The 24339-nt window shown below is 39.6% G+C and overlaps 1 protein-coding gene across 4 annotated transcripts; it reads right to left on the bottom strand.

Annotated features, from left to right (window-relative positions):
* Positions 1–1232: 1232 nt before the first annotated feature.
* SNAP23 (synaptosome associated protein 23) lies at positions 1233–24158 on the bottom strand. Of its 4 annotated transcripts, none has more exons than XM_087746318.1 (9): positions 24020–24154; positions 19244–19323; positions 13567–13666; positions 12951–12992; positions 11510–11558; positions 10892–11009; positions 7262–7414; positions 6536–6680; positions 1233–3988 (listed from the first exon to the last, which is right to left on the bottom strand). In XM_087746318.1, the coding sequence occupies exons 3-9, from the start codon at positions 13621–13623 to the stop codon at positions 3923–3925; spliced, it is 630 nt and encodes a 209-aa protein (XP_087602444.1). In that variant the 5' UTR covers positions 13624–13666; positions 19244–19323; positions 24020–24154; the 3' UTR covers positions 1233–3922. The 4 variants fall into 4 exon arrangements, with proteins under 4 accessions (XP_087602444.1, XP_087602443.1, XP_087602446.1 ...); XM_087746317.1 differs by lacking the exon at positions 24020–24154 and adding an exon at positions 23585–23740; XM_087746320.1 differs by lacking the exon at positions 19244–19323 and having other exon boundaries at positions 24020–24158.
* Positions 24159–24339: the final 181 nt, after the last annotated feature.

Genomic DNA, 24339 nt, shown 5'->3' with positions numbered 1-24339 from the left:
CAAATTTGTTTCAGAACAGAGGAGTATTTCTGTTTCAAAAAAAAAAAAAAAAAAAAAAAAGCTGGCTGACACCCTTACCTGTCTTCGGTCATAGCAATAAGTAACTGTTACTAAGTCACCTAGCAGAACGCTGTTCTCTACATTCCAGCACTACACAATGTATTAGTACTTTTATATTGTGCGTTTCTCAGTTTTTCCTTCTCACCACACCCCCTCTACAAGTGACACTATAAAACAATTGTATTTCCATGCACAATTATACTTGCAGCTTTTTAGTTTTGGAATTATCAAGACAGAAAATATTACCCTAGTTAACAGTATAAAAAAAAACATTCATGTATTTTGTGTCAGACCTACTTAACTTGCTCTCTAATCTTCCATTGGAGTAAGATACGCTTCACAGAGGAGAGAGTTGTGCAAGTTACTGCACAAGCAGCGTGGGCTGCTGTTCATACTATAGCTACCCCTGTGTTGAGAGGCTTAACTCATCGCTCAAGGAGTAGGCTAGCTTGAATTTACCAAACTATCATGGTTTAAGTGGACCTATGAGACATGCTGCATGCTCAGAATGGTTACACAAGCAGGCTGTCCCTAATTTTTTTTCCCCTAGTTAGTGGTAGAAGTATGCTAGGCAGCCCCACAGTAGCAGAAGTACTGCTTCCAAGCCATTCCCAGATGTGCTGTTCTCCTACAGCTCAAAACTGCTGCAAGTCACCACAAATCTGTATTTCCCCCCCCACCTCCTCCCCTCAAAGAGCACTCTGGGAATCTGAGGCTCGAGCATCAGAGAAAATACAATTCTAAATTGCTTCGCAAGTGAATTTGCAGTGGCAGTAGGTTAAATCACTAGATTTCACCTATTGGACTAGGTATTTGCTAGGCATTTGTTACCAATACTTCACAGGAGAGTTTTATTCTGCTTAGTTCCTTTATCATCCTGAAGTATAGTCCCATGCTAAATTGCAGTCTTTCTTTCAAAGATATGGACACATTTCATAGTTTGAAGTTAGGTGATGTTGATTATGCAAAGATGAGAACTAGAGTGTTAAAAAAAAATCAAAATATTCCTCTCTTCCAAACTACACCCATTCCATTGTTAACATTTGGATTTCTGCGAAATAAAAATAGAAGGGAGACTTCCTAGTTGCATAGTAGCAACTAGTTCTGCCAAGTTTTTCAAGGACAGGAAACTAAACAAAGACATTTCCAAGAGAAAATAGTTTTAAAACACATTCAGTTATAAAAGTATGTATTTTTTGTGTACAATATATAGTTTAACAATCAAAAGCAGAAACTGTAAACCTTCATTCTTAATAGCATTCAGAAATAGAAAGATGTACAAGTGCTGATTCCATCCCACAGACATGGAAATTAAGCATCTATTCTATAGACCATCCAAGAAGCAGCCTGCATTGTTCACGAAGATAAAGGCACCAACTCCCTCACGGATTTGGCTCTTCCTGCATCAGAAAATAGTATTGATATCCTGCTAATACTCAAGCTTAGAGTCTCAGAAATTATTCCCTTGTGTGATATTCATTGCAATGTTACAATTCTGATATACCAATCACAGCATTCTCTCAGCCAACATGCTAATTTGTTGTTGCAGCTCAGGGAAGCCAAGAACAGGACTGGTAATGGCAAGGAAGGAAAACATTCCTATGTTTGGAATGCCCAGATGCTACAGAGCAGGTTTGCACTGTTGTAAGAAGAATAAGGTAACTGCTTTAGTCTGCTGTTTCAGGAGACAATCATAATTAAATAATGTATGCTTTGCTTTCACAACCAGCAGCAAATACTCCTCCAGCTAACCTGAAGTTTGAAAGAAGGAAAAAAAAAAAAGCACACAAATCCCCTATGCCTTCCCATGTTAGAAATTAACTATGCAATGTTCTTAGAAGTATTTCTTTGCTACTTGTGTTTTTAAGCACATAATTTTTGTTACTAATGGGGTAGATAATGAACTTTTAAAATTCATTAGCCTTCCAACAATTACTGGAAGCCAGACAGAAGCCAACATGCTCTACTGAAGTATCCAGTCCCCTAAAAAGGGCTTTCCCTAAAAAGGGCTTTACCTTATTCACATAAGACAGTCTACCACTGGCCTATTTATTACATGCAGCAGCTCCATCCTTTGGTCTTTTTTTTGGGGGGGTGGGAGGTGGCCATGTTTGTGGGTTTTGCATTTTTTTGGGTTGTTCCCCCCCCCCCCCCCTTCTTTAAATATCAAGTTGTCCTGTGGGTGAACTGAGAATACACCAGTAATACTAATTGTATTTCTACTGAAAAGAACAAACAAAACAAAACACTGAACACTTCGTCTTACATTTCAGCAGATTAGTGTCACCTCTCTAGCTCTGGGATTTATTTTAAATGGCTACAGGATACTTGACTGTCCTTCCAAAAAAACACCCCATAATGCTTTAATGTTTTAATTATTCCTCCAACCAATTTGGTTTGAAAATTTTTGCCATCCAACATTGAGTATCACAAATTAGTCCAAAGCATCATTTCCACCTTTAAAACATGCATAATCCATTGCTGGGTGGAGTTAAAATTATACAAGTCACTTGCAATTTACTTGCCAAAAAAAATTCAAGAAAATCCTGGCAATAAATCTGATTTTATTACAGTAAAACTAAAATGTTTTTCCTCTTCATAGGAAGAGAGCTTTACCTCACCTGGTCAGAAACTCCTCTATTCCGCAACAGAACACGAACAAGCAACTTGGACATGTAATAGTTCCAATTGCCAGTCCCAAAGTCTGCAATAATAAACCAGTCAGGAATCTATTTAGAACTAGTTTATTTAGAACTAGCATACAGTTCTTAAAGAGGTACTGCTTCTTCCAGACTTGCGACAAAGAAGTTTCATAATAAGCTTCTCTGTTTTCAGTAGTTTTAAGAAGCTCCCCCAAAAGTCACTGCTGAGAACAAACTCTGTACCAGATCAGTCATTATTTTGCACTGGAAAAAGGCATAAACTGAACTCCAGTGAAAACTGGCCAGAATAGAATCTGATATGGGATGCAAGAAAGCTGCGTGCTTTTCTACCCAGTTTCTTCCAGTTAAGATGCATCATTCAAACACATAAAAGTTAACTTTCAAATGAGGGGTGTAAAATTTTCCATCAAATAAATACTTTAGGGAGATAGTTTATTTTCTTCCACTCACATGTGCATGGAGTTTAGATCAGGTATATATACACAGACAACAAATATTATCAGAACCATGCAGCATAATTTCCTAGTCATGACCACCAGACCAATGTCAATTTATAGTAAAGAAATGGAAACCTGTATACCCCTCCAGTTACCTTTACATTAAAGTTCGTGTGTTTAGAAAGTGTTTTAAAGCCCTCAACCCATAAGTAGTGGGCCTCTTCAATTCTGTAATCCAGAAACTCAACCCCAAACCAATCACATGGTTTGGATTGCAAAACTATGGTTAGCCTGCTAGCAATACAAGTCAGACAATATTCACCAAGTCCCTATTTTAGTGAAGACACTCATGAGGTATTTCAAACAGTGCAAAGTGCCCTCTCCAACTTTCCACAACTGTGAATTCAGGTTACCCTGCTTGTTCAACTTCAGTAAAGGAGTGTATTTTGGGTGCAGGAAAAAAAGACTGGGAGGGGGAATAAAACATGCAAGAAGATTCTCAAAGCCATAACACTTTTAGCCCTGAGCAGTTTAAAGAAAGTGAAGGCAGATGAGTAGGAGGAAGTTATGTTGGCTGCTTTCTTGGAGTCAAGGCCACGTTTACATGAAGCAATAAAAAAATAAAAGAAAATTAATCCCTATAGAAAGGGTACTGCTTCATTTTTCCCAGCCCCTCTTATTTCAGAATAGAAGTTTCACAGATCCATGAATACGGTGGCTTGCAGCTGGAGAGACAGTGTCATTGAACAATGACAGCAGGCTTTAATTGTCAATTAGTTTCTTGGCTCTGATGTTGGCTTGCTCAATGCGTTCCCTGTTTGTATCAGCCTGAAAGAGACAAATTCATAGGTCATTTGCAGACTTCATGCAAAACAATTTAAAAATTCAAACTGACATGAACTTCTGAATTGCAGGGTATTACCATTGTGGTAGACAGAAAGGGAGCAACTTTTATAAGCTAGAAGTAAAATATTTTTTTTCAGCAGGCATAGTAGGCTGTCAATTTTGGCAGAAACAGAATCAGGAGAAATAGTTTTTAGCTGACCCTCAAAACACACAGCAGCTTGCTTCAGCAAGTCAGGAAGAACAGTAACAGAACAAGGGGATAAAAATTCCCTCTCTCCAAGCATTTAGACATCTTAAGGACCTCTAAGAGCAACTTTGTTGCTATGGACTAGAAGTAATAATCAAAACTGGAAGTGACCTATGGGCATAAAGTCCGAATTATTTAGCTTCGTGCAAATCCCTGGTTTTCATCCACACACCCTCCAGTGTCCTAGTGTCATAATAGTATGGTATCTGCAAGAAAAGCACTTTATTTTTTTTATAATTGTTGTACTATTATAAAGCATCAAAAACCAGCTACAGCATATAGGCTGAACAAGTGTCAAAATAGTTTTACTGAAAGCTATGATAAGGAGCTTTGAAATAATTCCCTATTATCCAGCCTGCAGTGGAGAATGAGCAGGAGGGGTAATAAGCACAAAACTAGCCTCTGCCCTCACCGTGAGGAATGGAACTCCTGAGAAGCTCTACCTGTGCCAAATATTAGCCATTTCACACCTTCATGCTGCAATGGGCTGGGAAGAGGACATTGACAATTCAAGCCCTTCCTTCCTGTTCTTTCCTTCCTGCCCTTCGGGTCAAGGGTTGGGGAGGGTCAGGAATCTTCTATAGAAAAGTGAGAATCTAAGCTGTTAACAGCACTTTGGAAACACATCGATCTAGCTACCATACCATCTTCTAAGAAAAAGCCAGTAACATAAGCTTTTATTAGGGGTTTATTCAGACTAGGAGTCCTGCATAACGCTGCAGGCTACCAAAAGTCACCCAGTCAAGCCTAGATATTTCCCAGGACAGTTGGAAAAAAAATATAAAAATATATATATAAAAATATATATATAAAGTCTATTCTGAAGTTAAGCTTAATACTGCTCTTTGTTTCTTTATATGGTTCTGTCCTTTGGAGATTTACCCTCAACATTTTGATTTGGTTTCCACACTGTTCACTAACAGTTATCAGCAGAAAAGGATCAATTTAAATATCCTCAGACACATTGCCAGTCTCAAAGCCAGGAATCGCACTTTCATTTTTATTGCTGTTTTGTAAAGCAATTCTAACTTGTTTACATCATATTTCAATAGTTAGTAAGAATTGATCAGCAAGATTTATTCAGACCACTGAAATGAAAGAGCATCAGGCCAAAACAGGTGCTTGAAACTACCAGAAACACTACTGCTAAAAACAGTAATTCCCACTTGCGGTTAATTTGACCAGGCAATTTTCAGTCCACTTTATAAGCTGTAAGAATTTCACACCTCGTTTTAAACTACAATTAACTTTTCTAGTGTTCTTTAAAACATTCGAGTTCTTTTACTTGATAATCACCTCAGCTCTGCAGTTTCAGGGAACAGTGAAAGACGATTAAGGCATTCTCCATAAGATCATGGTGACGTAGGTACAGCCAGCATTTATGTCAGACTAGCTCTGTATATTTGAGAAAATTCCACTCCTCCTGCTTTTAACCGTAACTGGGCATTTCAGCGATATCTTTAACTTCCCTTTTTCTCTTAATTTTAGAATTTTACAGCAATTGTGTCCACTTCTGCTTTTTAAAAATCTTTAATAGACACTATTCATTAAAGCTTTAATTTCCATTTTTTAACCAGGATGCCTGTAAAAGAACTTCTATTCATTTCAGAATATGGGGATTTCTAAATTATTACTAACTTCCTCATAAGTTGCCGTCTGAAAGAAACACCCCCAAACATATGATTAATCTGTTTTGCGAAGTTAATCTTTAAAGAAAAAAAGGAAAAGATACTACTGGCTATGACTAACTTCACATGCAGATGAGGGCAGACCATGTCCCCATGCACCCACAAAAACCTATTATTCCAAAGTCTCTCCAGCCCCAATATTAACCTGTCCACAAGAATTAGGGCAATGAACTACTTGTGGTTTATTTTATACTCAACAATTATAGTGACTTTTTAGGAATTCCAAAAGAATCTTGCTATTGTTAAAAATACCTGTTCCCTACCAGATACAAGATTCCCTGTGAGCAACAATCCCCCAGTTATACCTCCAGTAAATGTTTGCCCTTTTGATCCAATCCAATTTAGTTGTTTTCAGAGTAAGCAGTGACCTGTGCTGTATTTTTACATTTCCTGACACTCTGAAGCATTTGAATTTTCAGCTAAATACCCAAACACCAAGATATCTCTCTTGTTCAAATCACTGCAACCTAGAGGATGATATAACCTTAATGCACATTTACTGCAAATACAGGTAGATAGGATAGTGAGCCCATCCCTTACAACTTCTCAGTAAGAATCTTTAAGCTGAAGGCAGAGAACACCTTTGGCACTTACCTTTACATTTATGCGGTCTATTTGTTTATTCTGGGCATCAATCTCATTGCCCATATCCAAAGCCATGTTTTTCAAATTCCCAAGAATGTTTCCCACTTGAGCAAGATTTTCATCCATTTCATCTTCTCTGGCATCATTTGTTATCCTGTTCAAATAATTAAGACAGTGTTTCCAAGAATCAAGAACTTGCTCTTCCCTACCCTAAATTTACTTCAACAGAAAGTGTTTGTTGCCTGTCAGATAACTGTGCAATGTATTCAAGCCAAGGTATGTTCTTCCCCTTTTAAAACCCCATGTATTCCAAGCAAGCAGCCCACCAAAAAAGGGTGCTAAGCTAGCTGCTATTACAAACATAGCCTTAGAATTTAAAATAATAGCTACCAGAGGAAGTTTAAGACATGAATTTGTCTCAAATATACTTTATGACAATAGAAGTCCTTGATATTTTTAAGTCCCCTCAATAACTGAGCACTAAGCTCTATCAGTCTGTTTCTGGATGTGAGGACTATAATACCACCACTATGAAAAAAATGAAAGCGTAAGATCAGCACTACAATACTGAAAGCATAGGTGTCTGCTATCTCCTCTCCAAGCAGTAACAATTCCTCCAAGCAGTAGTAAAAAATCTACTATTTAGCAACTTCACCGAAAATGCATCTGAAAGAAGCTGACAACTGGTAACTTAGGATTTCTGCATTTGTGATTAAGAAACATGAAGAAGCAAACCTTGTAATATATCCGCCACTTGGTCCTCCAGAAGTCGGAGGCTGCCGCTGATTTATACTTCTTGGTTGCATGGATATCACATGATCTGCCGAGTTCTCCGTTCCATCTCCCCAGGTTGCTCTGTATGCCTTGCTAGCCTCGAAGTTCTTCGTCCTACTCCGTAAAAATAAGAAATCTGAACTGCTACGTCAGAAATACGGCTTCCTGACTGAAGTTCTGTATTAATCTAGGATTTTCAGAAACATTTGTCTTGTGCCTGAAAGATTAGATTTTTGTATAGACAGAGCCTTGTCTATACGATAAAATTTCTTATTTTGGGATAGTACAAACATAACTGGGTTACTCTAAGGACAGTGATTGATGTGGTCTTAAGCTTTAATACAAACACAGTAATTTCCTTAAATATACTTTACCAGAAGAGGGGAAGCTTATGACAGTAACAGGAAAGCTTACACTGTCGTAAGATAAAGTTGCGTTTGCAACAGGAGTTAGTCTAGAGTCAGGATCAGTTACTTTTCCGGGAAGAAATGGGGATGAAGGAAAAAACTCCCTCAAATACAAGTAGCTACACTATGCAAGAAAACCATTAATCTCTACTGTTTTTTGTCAAACATCTTCTGTTGCCAAGTCATTAGTTTTAAAGTTAATGTTTCTCAGGTTAATTTTGATTATGAAATAACAGTAATCATGTTTAAACAACTCCTTCATTCTGCAATTCAATTGTATTAACTCCATTAAAGCAACAAACCAACTTGCCATGACACTATTACTGCATAATTCAGAAGAGGAAAAAAAAAAATTAAAGAAAGCACACTGGCATGAAGCAATCTCAAGGATCACAGACCCACAAAAGCAAGAGGGGAAGAAGATATAACAGAAAAATAACTGATCTGAATTGGCATCAGTTCTCGTGAACCCTAAAGAATATATGTTGAGAAGAATATTCTCATGTTCACCGTGTTTGCTGGCATTTTCAGGTTTAAGCTAGATAATCCAGACTCCACTGCCACTTTTCTGCTTCTTTAAAAGCCTGTGAAGGGAAATCTGTACTGTCTTTCAGTACATCTAACTTTACAGTTACAGGTGATCAATTTCTTTATCTTTAGTGCCTTTCAGTAGCCCAGATGTTTCACATTGGAAGAGGTGTGAAATTAGCTGTAATGAAGAAATATTCCCCTCCTTCTTCTGGCATTTATGTAATTGAAATGAGAAATTGGATGTCATGGGTCAGATCCTATGAAAAGTAATCTAGTATGAATACATCAAGGGGAAGAAATGAAATAATATTTCCATTCATAACCGAACTGTTCCATCCAGCAGAACCCTAAAGAAACCTAAACTAGTCAATTCTAGCTCCTTGTGCATACACAGGCTTAAAGATCTAAGCGTACCGCAACTAGATTGAGCATTATATTTTAATCTCATTCATACTAAAGCTGCAACAGCAGGAGAGCTTTGTATGCTTGGCTTCTGGAATAGCAAAGTCTTAAGTGCCAGAGGTAACGGTGAGGAATTTATTGAACAAAAACAAGTGGCCCGAAAACTACTTGCACATCTGAAGCAGACAGCTAGAAACAGAATTATTGCTCAAACTAAGCACAGTTAAGAACAAAGCTTCTCACCACCTAATTTTAAGAGATATTTTTCAAATGACTATACATTCACTTTTCTCATGTTTCATTTCTGTAAGAGCAAGGCAATTCATACAACCTGTCAAACCAGCAAGGGCTCAAGCAGTTGTTCACATTTCCACAGCTAATACACTCTATAGTAATTGACATTTTCTATTCACATGAATATTACAGCACACCACAGTCACAAGGAGACCTGCATGCAGACATCATGCAGTGCAAGCACAAACGCAATAGAAGCATCACTTCAGACAGCTGGTTAAATGTACATCTTCACTAATAAGACTGACCTTGTCCTAAAATCCGCTTTCACCAGTTAAGTGAATACAGCTTCTTATCCTAGTCTTCATTTTTAGAAAGCAAGCATCAGTGTTAGGAGAAAATGGAGAAGAAAGAATAGTAAAGACCAAACAACAGGTAAATTGTTATTAGTACACAGATTTTATTAGAGTACTGCCAGTATTTTGTGTTTTCACAAAGCTGTTATAAATAATCTAAGCCTAGGAGAAATGAGAAAAGCAATATTTAATTCAGCAAGTGTTCTGATTTAACTTTATGAAAAAAAATGAAAAGCTTTGGAGATAACTGGTTTACAAATAACTCACATTGACAGAAAAATTGATGTACAATAGATATATGAAAGTCATTCACAGCTTCTTCATTGCCCTCTACTTATCTAGTAGATTTTTCTGCACATTACTACCCATTTTGGTACACAACTCATTAATTGGTACACAACTCATTATTTCTTTGTTATCTGTGTATTTGGAGTGCCACAGGAGTTCACAAATTCTGAGCTTGCTCAGTGTCAATAAGCTGCTTAGCTTTGGTGAAATAAGACTGTCAACTATGGAAAACAAAGACTGAGTGTGGCAAAATGCTCAAAGCCCATCAGCTTGGTAAAACTAATAAAAAGCAGTAAGCACACCTATCCAGAAATCAGGACAGAACTATCTGCCTCTTCAAGGTACTAAAACTCTAAGACTTTCAGCCTTAGAAGCCACGTTCATATCTATCCTAAATGATCCTCAAAGTATTAGTCTGTTGGATAAGCAGACTCAGCTACTCCAAGGAATTTTTACCTGTATTTCTGCTACCTCTCAGTTGAATGAGGTTTTTTTTTTTGCTCATGCTAAACAACTAAAAGTGAACAAACACACAGTGTTCGCTTCAGTGGTCACACACTTAAAATAACTTACTTCTTCACTTGGAAGAACTATGATCACATCCAATTCACACAAACCAATTTGATACTTTGCTGCTTAAAGCTAAAGCTAGCACACCTCCAAAAAATACATATTGTTTTCCTTATAATACTGATTTCTGATCATTGTTTAGGCTATTTAGGTGTTTAGAAGTACAAATTAAGTGCCATACAAAAGATGAGGTTACTCTTGACTGACTTGGAGATAGTAGCCATAACACTGATGTTATAAAGGTACTGTGAAGCAGGTCTGCGAGAATTTATGTAGTCACTAGTGAAATATTAAAGCTTTAACACCAATGTCTGTTCTCCTACTCTCTTCCTCCCTAAAGCATGAACATTTTTTAAATGCCTAGAGTGCCAATATTACTTTCCCTCTCCAAAACAGAAGTTTTCTTGCCTTTAAGTTAGTACAAAAGTACTTCTGTGGAAAAAAATATTTTTGGAGTCAAATTTCTAACAGACAGGCACTTACATATAGCTATTTGCAGTCCAATTTGTTCTCATCTGTATGGACATTGATAGTATTCTACTAAATACAAGCTTTAAGGAGATTAGAGCACAATTGTGCAGGATGTTATACAGTGAAAAGGGCACAATATGTGGTTAGATGCATTAGTAGGCCTTAGCTACTCTCATACAATTTTAAAAGGGTGCACCTCTACAAACCAAGACAGTCGACTTTCCTAGAGATTCAGCATTTTTTATTTAGCTCTTTTATTAGAGACCATCTCCCAGTACAGTAGCCATTGGGAATATTCTAGAACTTCAGACCCAAGTACCAATTTAACTGACCTGTTACAAGGACAGACACAGAGCCCGCAACATTTGTTGAGCTCTGTCAGTGTCTTCTCAGCTTCTCTCATATCCTTATTTATCTGGTCCATGCCTTCTTCTATGCGATTTAGTTGTTCTAGAAGAGAAACAAGTAACCTGAATAAACATGGATTGGGGGAAGGTGGGAGTGGGATATTAACATTTTTTTCAAGCAGGAACTTAAAAGTTTCAGTTCTATCTTTATACCAAGACTAATGCCTTTTTTCTTTCCTGCTTTCTGGGATTTTTTTTTTTTTTAATTTTAAGATAGATAAAAGTTTTGTTTACTACATTAAAAATATTTTCCCTATCCTTAGAGCAGCACTTCTGTTGCTGCTTTTAGAATTCATGCTATGGTGGAAAGGAACAGCTTCTGTAGCAGAGGCTGTATTACAGTGTAACCTAGATGGTCTCTCCACTACTTTAAAACATCTTTTAAATACTACAAACACAAGGGAATAACCAATTAGCAAATCTCATTTTCACATAAGTAGTCTTTAATAAGCTTTTAGTTTCAGCAACAATTCTTGAATGATAATCCTTTTTCTTACAGTCATAAAATTGATTTTTAGTGTTAGAGAAGGAAGAAGAACTCACCTCCCTGTTCATCCAGCATGGTGATAGTTTTGATGCCGACATCCTGGGACTGCAGAAGGAATTTTATTTGCAGATATAACAACAGATTTCAACACAGCAGTGCAAAATCAGAAGGTCTCTATAGTAAATTTGATAAGCCAATCAAGTTCATAATAAAACACTGTGCTAGGAATAACTTCTGTAGTAAAGCTATGCTAAATTTCAAACTAGATCCCATGTTAGGCTGATAATAATCTCACCTGTTACACTATCTCAATTAGTGGGTTTTTTGTGAGTTTTTTTTACATTACAACAGGATGATAAAATTCATTGTAATACTCAGATTATACTGTGACAATGTCAAGCTAAAAAAAGTAAACCTAGTTGTGCATTGTTTTGAAAAATGGCATTTAGTTCATTCTTTATCCTCACACTCTTCAATAGGGTTGACAGTTCCACAGCAGCCTGCTACTGTCTGGACAGTGAATATAGGCTCTAAAGCAGTAGTGACACTTTAGGGTCCTTATTCGTTGGATTATTTTTTAGTGTTCTCACACTGACAAATTGTCTCAAGCTTTCAGCACTAAAAGTCTGGGCATTAGCTTTGAAAGGCATTACTGCTTAGTCTCTGGATTCCCATTTGTCTATGGCATACCCAAGTACTAGCAAAAGTGTCTTGCTGAACCAGTTAAGCTTTGTTAAGTCTGCCAGAGCTGACTATCAGCCATCTTATCTTACTCCCTACCAACAGGATGCTCTATATTTTTTTTGAAACTACAGTATCAAAAGTAATTTTTCAGCCATTTTTTTACAATGGGGCATGCAAGCGTAACAGTGTAGAGGAACAGATCCCTCATATAATGTCACCTAGATAAACCCAAAATTTGTTTCAAGTCATGTACAAGGGTGTTAAGAGTTTCATCATACTTAACTACCTTTAAAGTTAAAACTGATGAACAGATTGTAAGAACGTGTATGTAGAACTACTTTTGTTTAGAACCCAAAGCAGCCCTACCCTCTACTACCCCACCCAACTGAGCCCTACCCTCCTCTTCAAAGCAAGACATTTTCACACTATTCACAGGCAAAGTGAGCTAAAAGACAAACAGAAGATGTTAAGAAGCAAGTAATGCAGCAGCCAAAGCCATAACTGACCATCACAGAAGACTTTTTATAACTGATCTGTAGCATTTGGAGATTAGGCCTTTTTGCTTAAGAGGAAGACGGGTAAAAAGGATATTGATCCTTCTGTGATCTGAATTTACATAATGTGAAAAACATTAGGTTTAAGTCATTCCAACTCTACTACTGAATTAAAGCAGTAACTTCTAATAATGAAGCATGTCTCAAAAAAAGTTTGAGAAAGACACAAAAGCGATTAAGATCACTTTGTGATAGTTAACATGCTGCTGCTTATACTTAAATTAGTAAGTCCCCAAGGAATTCAAAAGCTTTTCCTTACCTCAATGGCCAAGCCAAGAATCCTCCTTGTGCTTTCCAATGACTAGAAAGAAAATTTTAAGATGAGTGCGTTAACATTATATATCAGTGTTTGAAAGTCGTCTTTACCACTTCATTGCAGTAAGGCAACTAGTACACATAGGTTCATCAGCCTGTCTATATGTAATACACACTACAACACATAGTGGCAGCATACTGGAGTTTTTTTCAGTAGCTAGTAAACTCCTGGGTTTTAGTACTTGCTATACTTTGCTTATCCCATTGGAAAGTCATTACAAAAGAAAATATATTCAAATGAATTTTAGTTAAATAAAAAGAGTCATGAAGTATCATCATGATTAAGATTAGTATAGGTACCCAGCCTGCATTGTCTCAGTAATCAGGACTGGGTGATCAGTACTCAGTCAAGTAGGTAGGGCTTTACAATTCAGAAGTTTAAATTCATTCTTACTTGTAGGACTAGTCTTCATTCCAATATTTCCCATGTAAAGTGAGAGCTTGAAACATTCATCTAGAACCTTGCAGAATCACTACCCTAGACTGTCTTTATTTTTAAAAGATATTGTAATCTTGGCAGATAAGTACTGTAATCCCAGATGGCTTCCTATAATATTTACCTCATCAGTGACCTGGTTGGCCCTCAGCTGAATTTCTTCAGGTGATAGTTCAGCCATGATGAGGAACTATTACTTGTAAGTAATCACGTTAAAAGAGAATCTGTAATAAGAGATATCAGTTAAGCATCGGAATTATCCTTTTTCAGTATTTTGAGCTGAAACTAGAAGATAGTTCAAAGAATGAAAGCCTACCAATTTTATTCTGCTTAGTACAATGCCTGGTTAGGACTAGAAGGAACTAAAAGAATTATTCAGCTGATATAACACAACTGAGGAGCTAAGTGAAATGCAGGAACAATTAGCATGTGAAATAGTTTCCTTTCCAGGACTTGGCTTCCTAAAAATTTTTGGAAAATTCTATCTATTGTTAGTTTAAGGTAAAAATCAGGAAACAAAGTCTTAAATGAAAAGCTTCTCCATGTTGGAAAAGCACATTGGTTTACCCAGTAATCCAAAAAGAAATTCATTAAGGCATTTAAGTTACTAGCATAAGCTTTAAGTGTTCTTCCCCTTCTCTTTGAGGGATTTCAACAGACAGTCAGAAGAAGGGGAAACACTTTCACAGACCACGCACCACCTAAAATGATTCCAGTAACACTCTAGAAATAGCTGTTCTTATCGTATGGCGAATCCCTCAAATGCAAAAGGATCTGCAAAAGTTTTAAATGGTATGTCTGCAACTTTAGCAAAGATTTTCAAATCCACCTTTCTCATAATAAAGATAGGATCAACATTTTCATAACTGAAGTCCTCCCAACACACTGTGATTTAACTTTTGCTGTAAACAGGAGATATATTTTTGCATGAAGAGACAAGAGGAAAAAGCAAGCCCATCAATGAATGTATCCTTATCAGAGCCAGGTTTTTCAGAGCTAAGAATCTGCATTTTTGTTGGAGGAATGGTAATAAACCTGGCACTCCTAGCAATGGGAAAACAGAGCTCCCAGGCTACATGAGAATTTAATGAAATAGTACATAAGCTGAACAATAAGAGGATTTTTTTTAATGCATTTCCCCCTTAACTTTAGATTAATCCTTGCTCTTTCACATGAGTAGCTTCCAATTAAGTTCACATTATCTATTGAGATGACCCCAAATGTCCTGCTTGACTAACAAACTACATTCCATTTTTCCCTACAAGATCAGTATTTTAGAAGACATAACATTAGTAACTGCTCCTAGAAGGGCAAATTCACACAGATTCACCCAGCTGTTAGCTAGAGAATGGACGCTGTTCACAGCTCTGCAGGAAGTGTGCATACCTCTGAGGGCAAGTTGAAATCAAGACACCTAATCATTACAGCTGAAGTACTTCAGGATTTAGGGAATGCTTCAGCAGGTCTGGTCTTTAGCACCTAACATACCTCCTCAGCGTAAGACTATGGCTCTAGGAGGTTTTTATACATAACTGTCAACACAAGCTAGTTTTTGCCATGATTTAAAAAAAAAAAAATATCAGACATTCTTATACAAGGCCTCTAATAGCTCAGTTTGCAGTAGTCCAATTTGACTATATAATCAGTGACTTATCTTTTCATTCACAGGCTTAAGCTCCTTTCACGACATTTCTTTAGGACAGCTCAGTCCCAACTTTGAATTTGGGAACGCCCTTCAAGCTGGTTTGCACAGCTAAGGACCACTAAAGCAAGGGCAGTGAGGAAAGGACCTATTTTCACCCAATTAGCTTAAGCAGAGGAAAATGACATCAAGCTGGTTCTTTGGGTGAAGATCTTGCATTTACTTAATACTCAGAAACAGGATGAAATTTCAATTATGTAGTTGCACTGAACAAGCAGTATCTGGATTACTGTAATTGTTGCAGGCTTGGCCAGCCTTTCCCTACTCCGGGTGCCACAGGGTCAGGTACTTCTGCAGCTTGCAGCCATAAAACACACATCTCATCTTGGACAGCAAAAGGGATATCATATCCCCACCCTGTGAATACAACAGCTTCCCAAGAATCCCATTGTAATTGCAGAACAGGGCCGGAAACGCAGCTGTATTCCCAGAGCAACCTGGAGACTTCTTTTTCAGCAGCCCTTGTGTCCTGCTTCCCTTTGCAGCTGTGGGTTCATGCTACCCGGGAGTTCACATTCCAGCATAAGCACAACTGCTAGCCATATGATGTAACCCTAGCTCAGAAACTGTATTTGAGTTACCCAAGAGCCATACTGCAGCCAACACTACACAATACAATAACAGTTTCTTTGCTTTTGACGGTATTGCACAACAATAATATTCTCAAACATGCATAAAAAGGATTTGTTTATAAAATAAGTCTTTAATTGGTAATAAGACTCTTATCTTCGAACAGATGTTTGTAAATACATTATACCACTACCTTCATGTCAAGAAAGGACACAAAATCTGAAGAAAGGGTGTATGCTTTATCAGGCCAGATACTGAGTTTCATGTTTTATTCAATACTGCCAGAGTGTTGTCCTGTGCTACTAGAACCACAAGTTCATGGAGAAGCCACTGAAAAACAAACCAGCGGTGGGACTGAAAAAGGAAAAGGAAGGACACAGTCAGCACTTCCAGCTCCCAAGCTAGTAATTCTTGGTGGCACAGTTTGGAAGGTAACATATTACTGGAAGTTGACCGTCATGAATTAGCTTCAGGACTGAAGCTCACGTACACTGTACTAAATTCACCCCGAGCTTGACAACCACGATGCTAATAAAGTCCTATGAAAGATAATGCCATGTTGAAATCTGATAGTAATTACATGAAGAGCTACTTAATATACTACTAGCTATCAAACTCTTCCCCCCAACTTTGTCCTATATGTTAGCTCACTAAGGAATAGCAATCCATTATTTGACACAAGTAATTACTAACACACAAAACCAGACAATGTCTGAAGTTGCATCTGACACCAGACAATGGCTTGAAAATACTAGCACTTGCCACTGAATCTGCCAGTTTTAAGAGCTGACAGACAAGCTTTGCCTTCTCCTAACTTGCTCACAGCTTCCTGAACAAGTCTACCACCAGACAGGAAAAAGTTCTATGGAAATCCACAGCATTCCTCCCACTTTCCCCTAAATCAATGGTATTTGGTCTTGAAACTGTTTATGAGTTGACCTAACACTGAAGAAATCCAGCAGCAAGATACAAAGGAAAAAACCCTTCTACATAGCGGACACCCATAATACTGAGCAAAATAGTTACTTCCAGGATTCCTCAAAGCTGAGGTACGCATGTGCTTATCTTCTGATGCTCATATCTGGACACCTGTACTGTTTTGCCTCTTGTGAGACGAAAACATAATCTAAAGTGATAGTTCATGTGCTCAGTTTACAATTGCTAGGATAACTGACCTGTGTGGGAGGAAGCTAAATAAAACCACTCAAAACACTTGGTTAAGAGACAAATGTTCTGACAATCGTTTATCACAGATAATAAGGTACAGCTACTTGCTGGTCTTTTCTGATCATTTCTTGAGGTCTTATGTCACTGTGTCCTGGTTTCAGCTGGGATAGAGTTAATTTTCTTCCTAGTAGCTGGTATAGCACTGTGTTTTGGATTTAGTATGAGAATAATGTTGATAATAACACTGATGTTTTGGTTGTTGCTATGCAGTGCTTACACTAAGTCAAGGACTTTTCAGCTTCTCATACTGCCCTGCCAGCAAGGAGGCTGGGAGTGGGCAAGAAGCTGGGAGGGGACACAGCCGGGACAGCTGGCCAAAGGGCTATTCCACACCATATGATGCCATGCTCAGCATATAAAGCTGGGGGAAGAAGGAAGAGGGAGACGTTCAGAGTTAGAGCGTTTGTCTTCCCAAGCAACATGGTAGAGCCCTGCTTTCCTGGAGACAGCTGAACACCTGCCTGCTGATGGGAAGTAGCAAATGAATTCCTTGTTTTGCTTTGATTGTGCAGCTTTTGCTTTACCTATTAAACTGTCTTTATCTCAACCCACCAGTTTTCTCATTTTTACTCTTCCAATTCTCTTCCCCCATCCCACCAGGGAAGAGTGAGTGAGTAGTGGTGTGATGCTAAGTTGCTGGCTGGGGTTAAACCACAACACTGAAAACAGGTGACAGAACCTTTCTTTCTCTGGACTTCCCAACAAGCTTACCCACCTTCACTTTTCAGCCACTGCCATTAGAGCTATGTAAAACAAGACAGCATTTCCTTCTTAAGATAGGATTAAGAAAGCATGCATTTTCAATTGGTTTGATTATAACATCTGTTTAAAGCTGAATATCCAAAACTGATGCATTAGACTCCAAAAACCCATAGTTTTATTCCTGTTAGTTTGTACAACTGAGTTAGCCAGCATTGCTTTTGTAAACACACACCCCCCTGCCTGCACAGTAGCTCTGCAGACGAAGTTAGTGCCATGAGACAGCATAGAAAGAGACATTCCCTAGGCAGTAACAAAAAGACTTCTCACCACACATCAGTTTATAACATCCAAAAAAAGCACACAGGAATAATTGAGAAGAAACAAAACATTTCCAGAAAAGCCTGTTTCCAAAGATAGAGATACACGCTTGATAGCTGCATGTGTAACTGGAATAGCTGGAACATAGCAGGTGCCTTTATTGCAAGATATCTCTAAAGAAGAAGTTAGAACACCCACGACGAGGTCGTTTGTATTGAAAGAATAGCTCAGCTATTCCAACAGAACACAGTATACATACATAAAGAAAGGATACTCATTCCCCATCTTTCTGCCTAGGAATCATGAAGCACCCATTGACGTATCCAGCTCTTAATTGTATATGACAATATGATTTTATATCCAAGACATTAAGATTCCTCAATAAAGACAAAATATTCAGGAAGAAAATACTTGATCTGGCTAAAGTATCCCTGGCATGTATTTTTATTATAATATAAGATTTGCTAAGGCAAGCATTTATTTTAATATCAATGCTCAATGCCTATTTTCTTTGCTTTCCCTCTCCTAACATTTTAAAATCCTAGCCACAAAGTAACCAAAGAAAAGAAGACAGCCTACAAAGAGACTTCATAATTATATTACAACAACATTCTGCTATTTTAGTTTATTTTCTCTCTAGAGTGGTAAGTTTTAAACAAGACACTAATGTGCCTAATACAAAGCAGAACTCCTTTATAAGAAGGATGTAATGGCAGCTGTATTTACTTTCTGTTATCAAAAAGTACTCTGCAGTATTTACTCAGTTACCAGACTGCAAGGTTTAAAGTTAAACACATTTCAGTGCAACTTCCCCTCTACCCCTTGCACAGGAAAACGTGGCACCTACAGACTATGCAGAACTAAGCTTTCTACAAAATTACATTTTCTTGAAGTAATTGGCCTCCTGAAACTTTTCTACCTGGAAACTTAGAAGACTACAACACATTCATCATCTTAACTATAACTGTCTTATAAAAAGGAAGACTCATTACAAAACAAGAGCATCAAGGAAACAAATGCAGGGCTGGCAAATCATAAGACTCTGCCTTTTCTGCCATGTTTTTATTTTGGAAATTGGGGGAGCAGAAGTTCTTTGAAAGTCCAATTACGACCACAAGCTTTAGATAAATTGTAATCTCTTCACAAGACTACTCATATTGTGCTAAGCCATCCTATAAGCTAGACGGATTAGACTTAAGTTACTTCTGTCCCTTGGACAAGGGCAACAATGAGGTAAGGGAAATAAATTTATGCCTGTACAGACTTTCCCCCCCCCACTTACCATGCATTTAGTTGTGGCTCCAAAAACCCTGAAAAACCTTCAATTCACTCTCCTATGTGAAGTTGTTAGGTTGGAGAAGGCTGAGGAAAAGACACAGCAAAGGTGATTTTACAGAACTCTAAAAACTCAAGGTATTTCCAGCAAAAGAGTAAGGGACACGACAGGCACTTTTGGGCTGATTTTAGCATGGTGCCAGACCCATTCATAGCATCATTGGCTTAGAGATCTTCATTTGATTAATCAACACACCCATATAGCAGCTGAGGCATTTTAATAATTTCAAGTTTTAACTTGAAAAAACCTGGAAGGTGACACAGATTGATGCGAGCTATGGCTATGTCTATATTAGCAGTAGGGTGATCCTGTGAGAGTACAGTGCAAATTTTCATTTGGGGAAAGTGCTACTCACATTACCACATTTCAGGTGGATCAGTCACAAGCATTTAATCAGATTTCTGCCCCAACCCCAGCTACTGAATTGAGAGCTAGCACCTGCCAAGCCATATCTTTCATAAGACTGAGTGCAATAGGAGCAAATTCAGTGTTAGTAATATCCACAGTGACCTACTGTCTGCATGTATATGTCTCCAAGTTTAAATCACCTGCTTGTGATCAGAAAGCTAAGACAGTATAATTTTACCCAACAGCAGCTCTCTGGCTAGGATTCCCTTACAACAGGCACATTAAAAACTTTGGGGAAAAAAGAAAGCATTTGAATTGGCAGAGCCTCAAGATCAAAGTACCATTTTATGCAGCCAACAACAACACAGACATCTTTGCCACCCACCTTCCCAGAGCACACAGTAAAAAACTAACATGAAATCTTTCTTCGTTGTCTCTGTCATTGGTCTAAGATACTCCTCTGCACCACTAATGGCTTTTCTTACAAGCCGTTTCTTTTTCATTCAGAATTACTTGTAAACTGGATGCCAGCTATTTATGCGAACACTCAGTTTCCAAGGTAAACAAGTTTCAAAAGCCATTACAACAGTGGGGTTGCACAGTCTTTTCAAGGGTTTTTCAACCCCAATAATCTTCTGAAGCTTATAAGACACTTCCAAGGTAACAAAAGCTATAGTCGGCAACTTACATGCTGTTTGAATATGCTTTTCTTCAGCACTAGCTGAGAAGCAATTCTAAGGCTTATTAGCTCAAGAAAAAAAAGAAAATTTACTTCCTTGTTTTACAACAGTCATGGCATATTCAGGCTGTGCTATCCACAGCACTCAAAACACAAATTTTCCGTCTTCCCGATCTTCGTAAATTTAAAACGACTGCAGGGCACCACAAGGCCTAATAAAGTGCTTGCTCAACTGCAATTACACAGTCCGCATCTGGAAAGGACTGCAGGCAGGGAGAAGCTACCAAAAGTGACAAGTTTTCTTAAACCAGACAGGTCCTCTTGCACCATACCAATAAATTGTTCTGATTGCTTGCACTTTCACAAACCCGCCTTGAACAATAATAAGATTTTTGTCCTGCGTCTATGGCTGACATGCAGCAGTTTCGTGCCTCTGATAGACTGAATGCCTTTCAGAAATTTGTCATGCACCCATCACATTTGCTAAATAGTATAAATTAATTCCTTACCATCTGGGGGCCCTCTATTTGGACCTAGCTCCATCTCTATCAAGTTATGCTTCTAAACAATGTCACAATCTTTTCTTCCTCCTTCACTGATAACTCTAAACAAGAAATTAAGCAGAAACATTTCCTTTTTTCTGTTAAAAATATTTTGATAACATTGATAACAGAGCAGGCTGTGCCTTGGTACCTGGTTCCATAAATGGAGAATAAGTAAGAGGTCCACAATTTCCTTGCAAGTAAGAAGCAAAGTGAGAGAAGAAGCAACCAGCATAATACTTTTGGCCATGGAAGACAATAGCTGTTAGAACTGAAAGCTGGTATAACATTATGTCTTTAATGCCAAAACCTTAAGGTTTATTAAGTTTGCCTTCTAGAATAATTTCTTTCTCTCTCTCAAAAGAGCTATTTCCAAGCTGTGAATGAAAGCCGCATAACTCCTACAAAGTGTTCTAGCAAGGCTCCATGGCTCCATGCTTACGTCCTCATGTTGTTTTCCTCTTCAAAATCTAGTGGAAGTTTTTGGCAGTCAGGAACTAAACGTAGCAGAGTTGAGTGGAAAACTTTCATACACATACGTCCAGGTTACTCATTTTTATAAAGTCATGATATGAAAGAATCCTACCCTTTCTATTTCCAAATATCTATATTTGACTACCTTTTCAGATAAATCAGAAAGTAATCCTTATACTTTATCCTTTTAACATAATCCACTAGTAAGAATACCAAAGTATTAAGCCCTAAAATCCTACAATTACCAGTTTACTACTTCTTTCCTTGGACGTTTCATATACATATCAGGGAAGAAATTTTAAATAGCTGCTAATCAATACATCTAAAAGTATGATTGAGAAATGCAGCCTAGGCCTCCTTTTGGGTAATCTTACCACAAAGGTAGGAACTAGGAGATGACACAACCCTGCTGTTGCAGTGACTGACTGAAAGCCAATATCTCACAAGCTATACTTTTAATCATCAGCGAATTGGTACAGCCTCAGGTGATCATGGATGCTCTCTCAGTTCCTTCTGTTGTAGAGTGAGCTGTTGCCTTCCCCAAGAGATTGAAAAATTCATGAAACAATATTCTTAGAAAAATGTGAACATTAATTATGAAATTCCCATGCATTCTTGCAAAGACTAAAAATTAGACGGTTTATAAATTAGATGGCTTTGTACTAAGGGGTTTTTTTTTGTTGTTGTTCTTTCAAATTCTTCATATCACTAATGTAAAAGGAGTTGGTTTTTTTTCAAACTTTTCCTTAACACAAACAGTTATCCTACTTGCTAGTCAGCTGAAATTCAGCCCAGCTGATGCAGGGTGGTACAAGGTATCAGTACCAGAATGTACTCCTCCACATGATTATGCCTACAAGATAAATGAATAAAGCATCTGTGCCACTGGGGGAAGAGGCCAGGACCCAAGAACAAGACACTAGTCTGCATGCTTCCTGCTTTCTCTTATCAGTTTCCTGAACACACTGCACAGAGGCGATAGCACAAAGAATAGGCGCTAGTAACGCCACCTCCTCTGTGCAGTGTGTTCGGTTCTATACTCATCTCAACAATCCATTTTTGTCCCTGGAAAAGCCTCGTGATACCTCCAAATTAGTTACTGGCCAGCACAACACAAATTAACAATCAACCCTAGATCCACGTACAGGCAGTAACAGATTCCATTTCTGAAAAATATTGTATATTTTTATATATAGCACACAAACTGTGCTATACAATAAGCTACTTCAAAAACTGCAGAGCAGGCATATAGATTGGTGACTAGACTGTCAGTAAGCAATTAATCGCTCAAGTCAATAATTCAAGCAATTGACATCACAGGAAGCTCATCTTTTGTCCCTAACCACCTTCTACATCGCTGTGCCCTCCCTCTGCAGCACAGAATCAGATTTGTTTATGAAGGAGAAGTAATGCAACACCCAGCTGCTTAGTTCTGAACACTGAGCGTCTACTGCCCTTTTTAAGGGAGTGAAAAAGGGGAAGGTAAGTAGCTAGAGAAGTTGCACAAATAAATTTCCAAAGTTTCTCTAGCTCATTTGCTCAGGTTGTCAAATCACGTGTGTGGATTTGATAACCTTCATCCTGTGAAACAGAAATGAAAGTGAAAAAGGAAAAAAAAAGTGAAAAACAAAGCTGACCGTTCATTGGCTTCCCAAAAGCGTCAAGGGCATCAAGACGCACAATTAAGAGAAGCACAAAAGCACAGGTTACTTTTGATCCTTATTGTTTACTACGTACCACAACAGCATCTTACCGATTAGTCTAAAGGCAGTAGGACATAATGCAAGCTTAGGAAGGCGTAGCAAGAGGAGGGTTTCCTCCTCTATCCTACTAACAGCTCAATGCAAGGGCTCTCACCGAGCAAGCAAAAACCGCCTGGAAACGGCACCGACGCCCCTCGCAGGGGAGGGCCGGGCGAGGCCTCCAGCACACGAGGGGACGGGCGCAGGCAGCGGCTGACCCGGGGGCTCGGAGGGCCCTCCCGGACCCGCGGCAGGCCGCGTCCCGGCCGCCCCGTTACCCCGCGCGGACTGGCGGGCCCGGCAGCCCAGGCAGGGCGGCACCCGCTAGGCCAGCGCGGCCGGAACCGCCCCGGCCCGCGGAGGCCCCCGCCACCCCAGCCGAGCCGAGCCCGCCCCACACGGGGCGCTACGCGGCAGGGAGGCGGCCACGGACCGGCTCCCCCAGCCAGCTGCCCCGCCCGCGGCGCGGAGAGCTGGCAAGCCCAGGCCGCCGTACACCTACCGGCACCGCCGCCGCTCCCTCACTCCGCACAGCCGCCACCGCCCTGGAGCTGAGCTGAGCCGCGCCGAGTCGAGCCGAGCCGAGCCGAGCCGAGCCGCCCCTTTAGGAGCCCATATCCCGCCCCTCCCCGGTGCTGAGCACCGACCCGCCAGCGCGTCACTGCCCGCCCCCGGAAGCGGGGACCAGCACCGCCCATCCACCGCCGCGCGCCACTCCCAACATGGCGGGAAAAAGCAGACACGCCCCCCCCCCCCGCCCCGCAGCAGGGAGGCGGCCGCCGCGCGCAGCCCGCGTACACCCAACATGGCCCCAGGCGAGCGCTTGTGCGCACGCGTCGGCGTCCCGGTGTTCGCCGCCGCGGCGGCGGCGCGGTGCGGGCAGCGAGGTGTAGCTGCGTTAGCAAATAGCGTAGCACAGAAATAGCACTGCTCGTACCGGTGGGGTTTTCCTCCGCGTAAATTACTCTTTAGTAGGAGGCAGCGCGTCAGCCCCTCTTCTGTTACCAGAGGAGAGAACGAGGGCAGAAAAGGAAAGCTGCCGTGCGGAATCACGGGCCTTGTCTTTTGTAGCTGAACCGGGTAGCCTTCCCTGAGACGTATGCCTTCTCGGGTGTGCGTAACTTCCTCCCTGTTGAGGCTGCTGTCAGCATCCTGTGCCTGCTGTAAGGCTGCTAACTCGGAGCGGTGCCGGGAGCTCTCGCAGCATCGAGGCCCGCAGCAGCTTCCGTGGCTCCTTGAGCCTGTTTCTTCTTCCAG

The sequence above is a fragment of the Nipponia nippon genome, unplaced genomic scaffold, assembly GCF_047370975.1.
Source record: "Nipponia nippon isolate SJK-2023a ecotype South Korea unplaced genomic scaffold, ASM4737097v1 scaffold_10, whole genome shotgun sequence".
Classification (NCBI taxonomy): Eukaryota; Metazoa; Chordata; class Aves; order Pelecaniformes; family Threskiornithidae; genus Nipponia; species Nipponia nippon.
This window is presented reverse-complemented; position numbering and strand designations above follow the sequence as displayed.

Excerpts from the sequence above, each read along its gene's own strand:
- SNAP23 (XM_087746320.1), bottom strand. The coding sequence starts at position 13,623 with ATGGCTGAACTATCACCTGAAGAAATTCAGCTGAGGGCCAACCAGGTC. Across the intron at positions 12,993-13,566 it reads CCAACCAGGTCACTGATGAG|TCATTGGAAAGCACAAGGAG; the intron begins GTAAATATTATA and ends TTTTCTTTCTAG. Across the intron at positions 7,415-10,891 it reads TGTGTCTGTCCTTGTAACAG|GACGAAGAACTTCGAGGCTA; the intron begins GTCAGTTAAATT and ends TTTACGGAGTAG.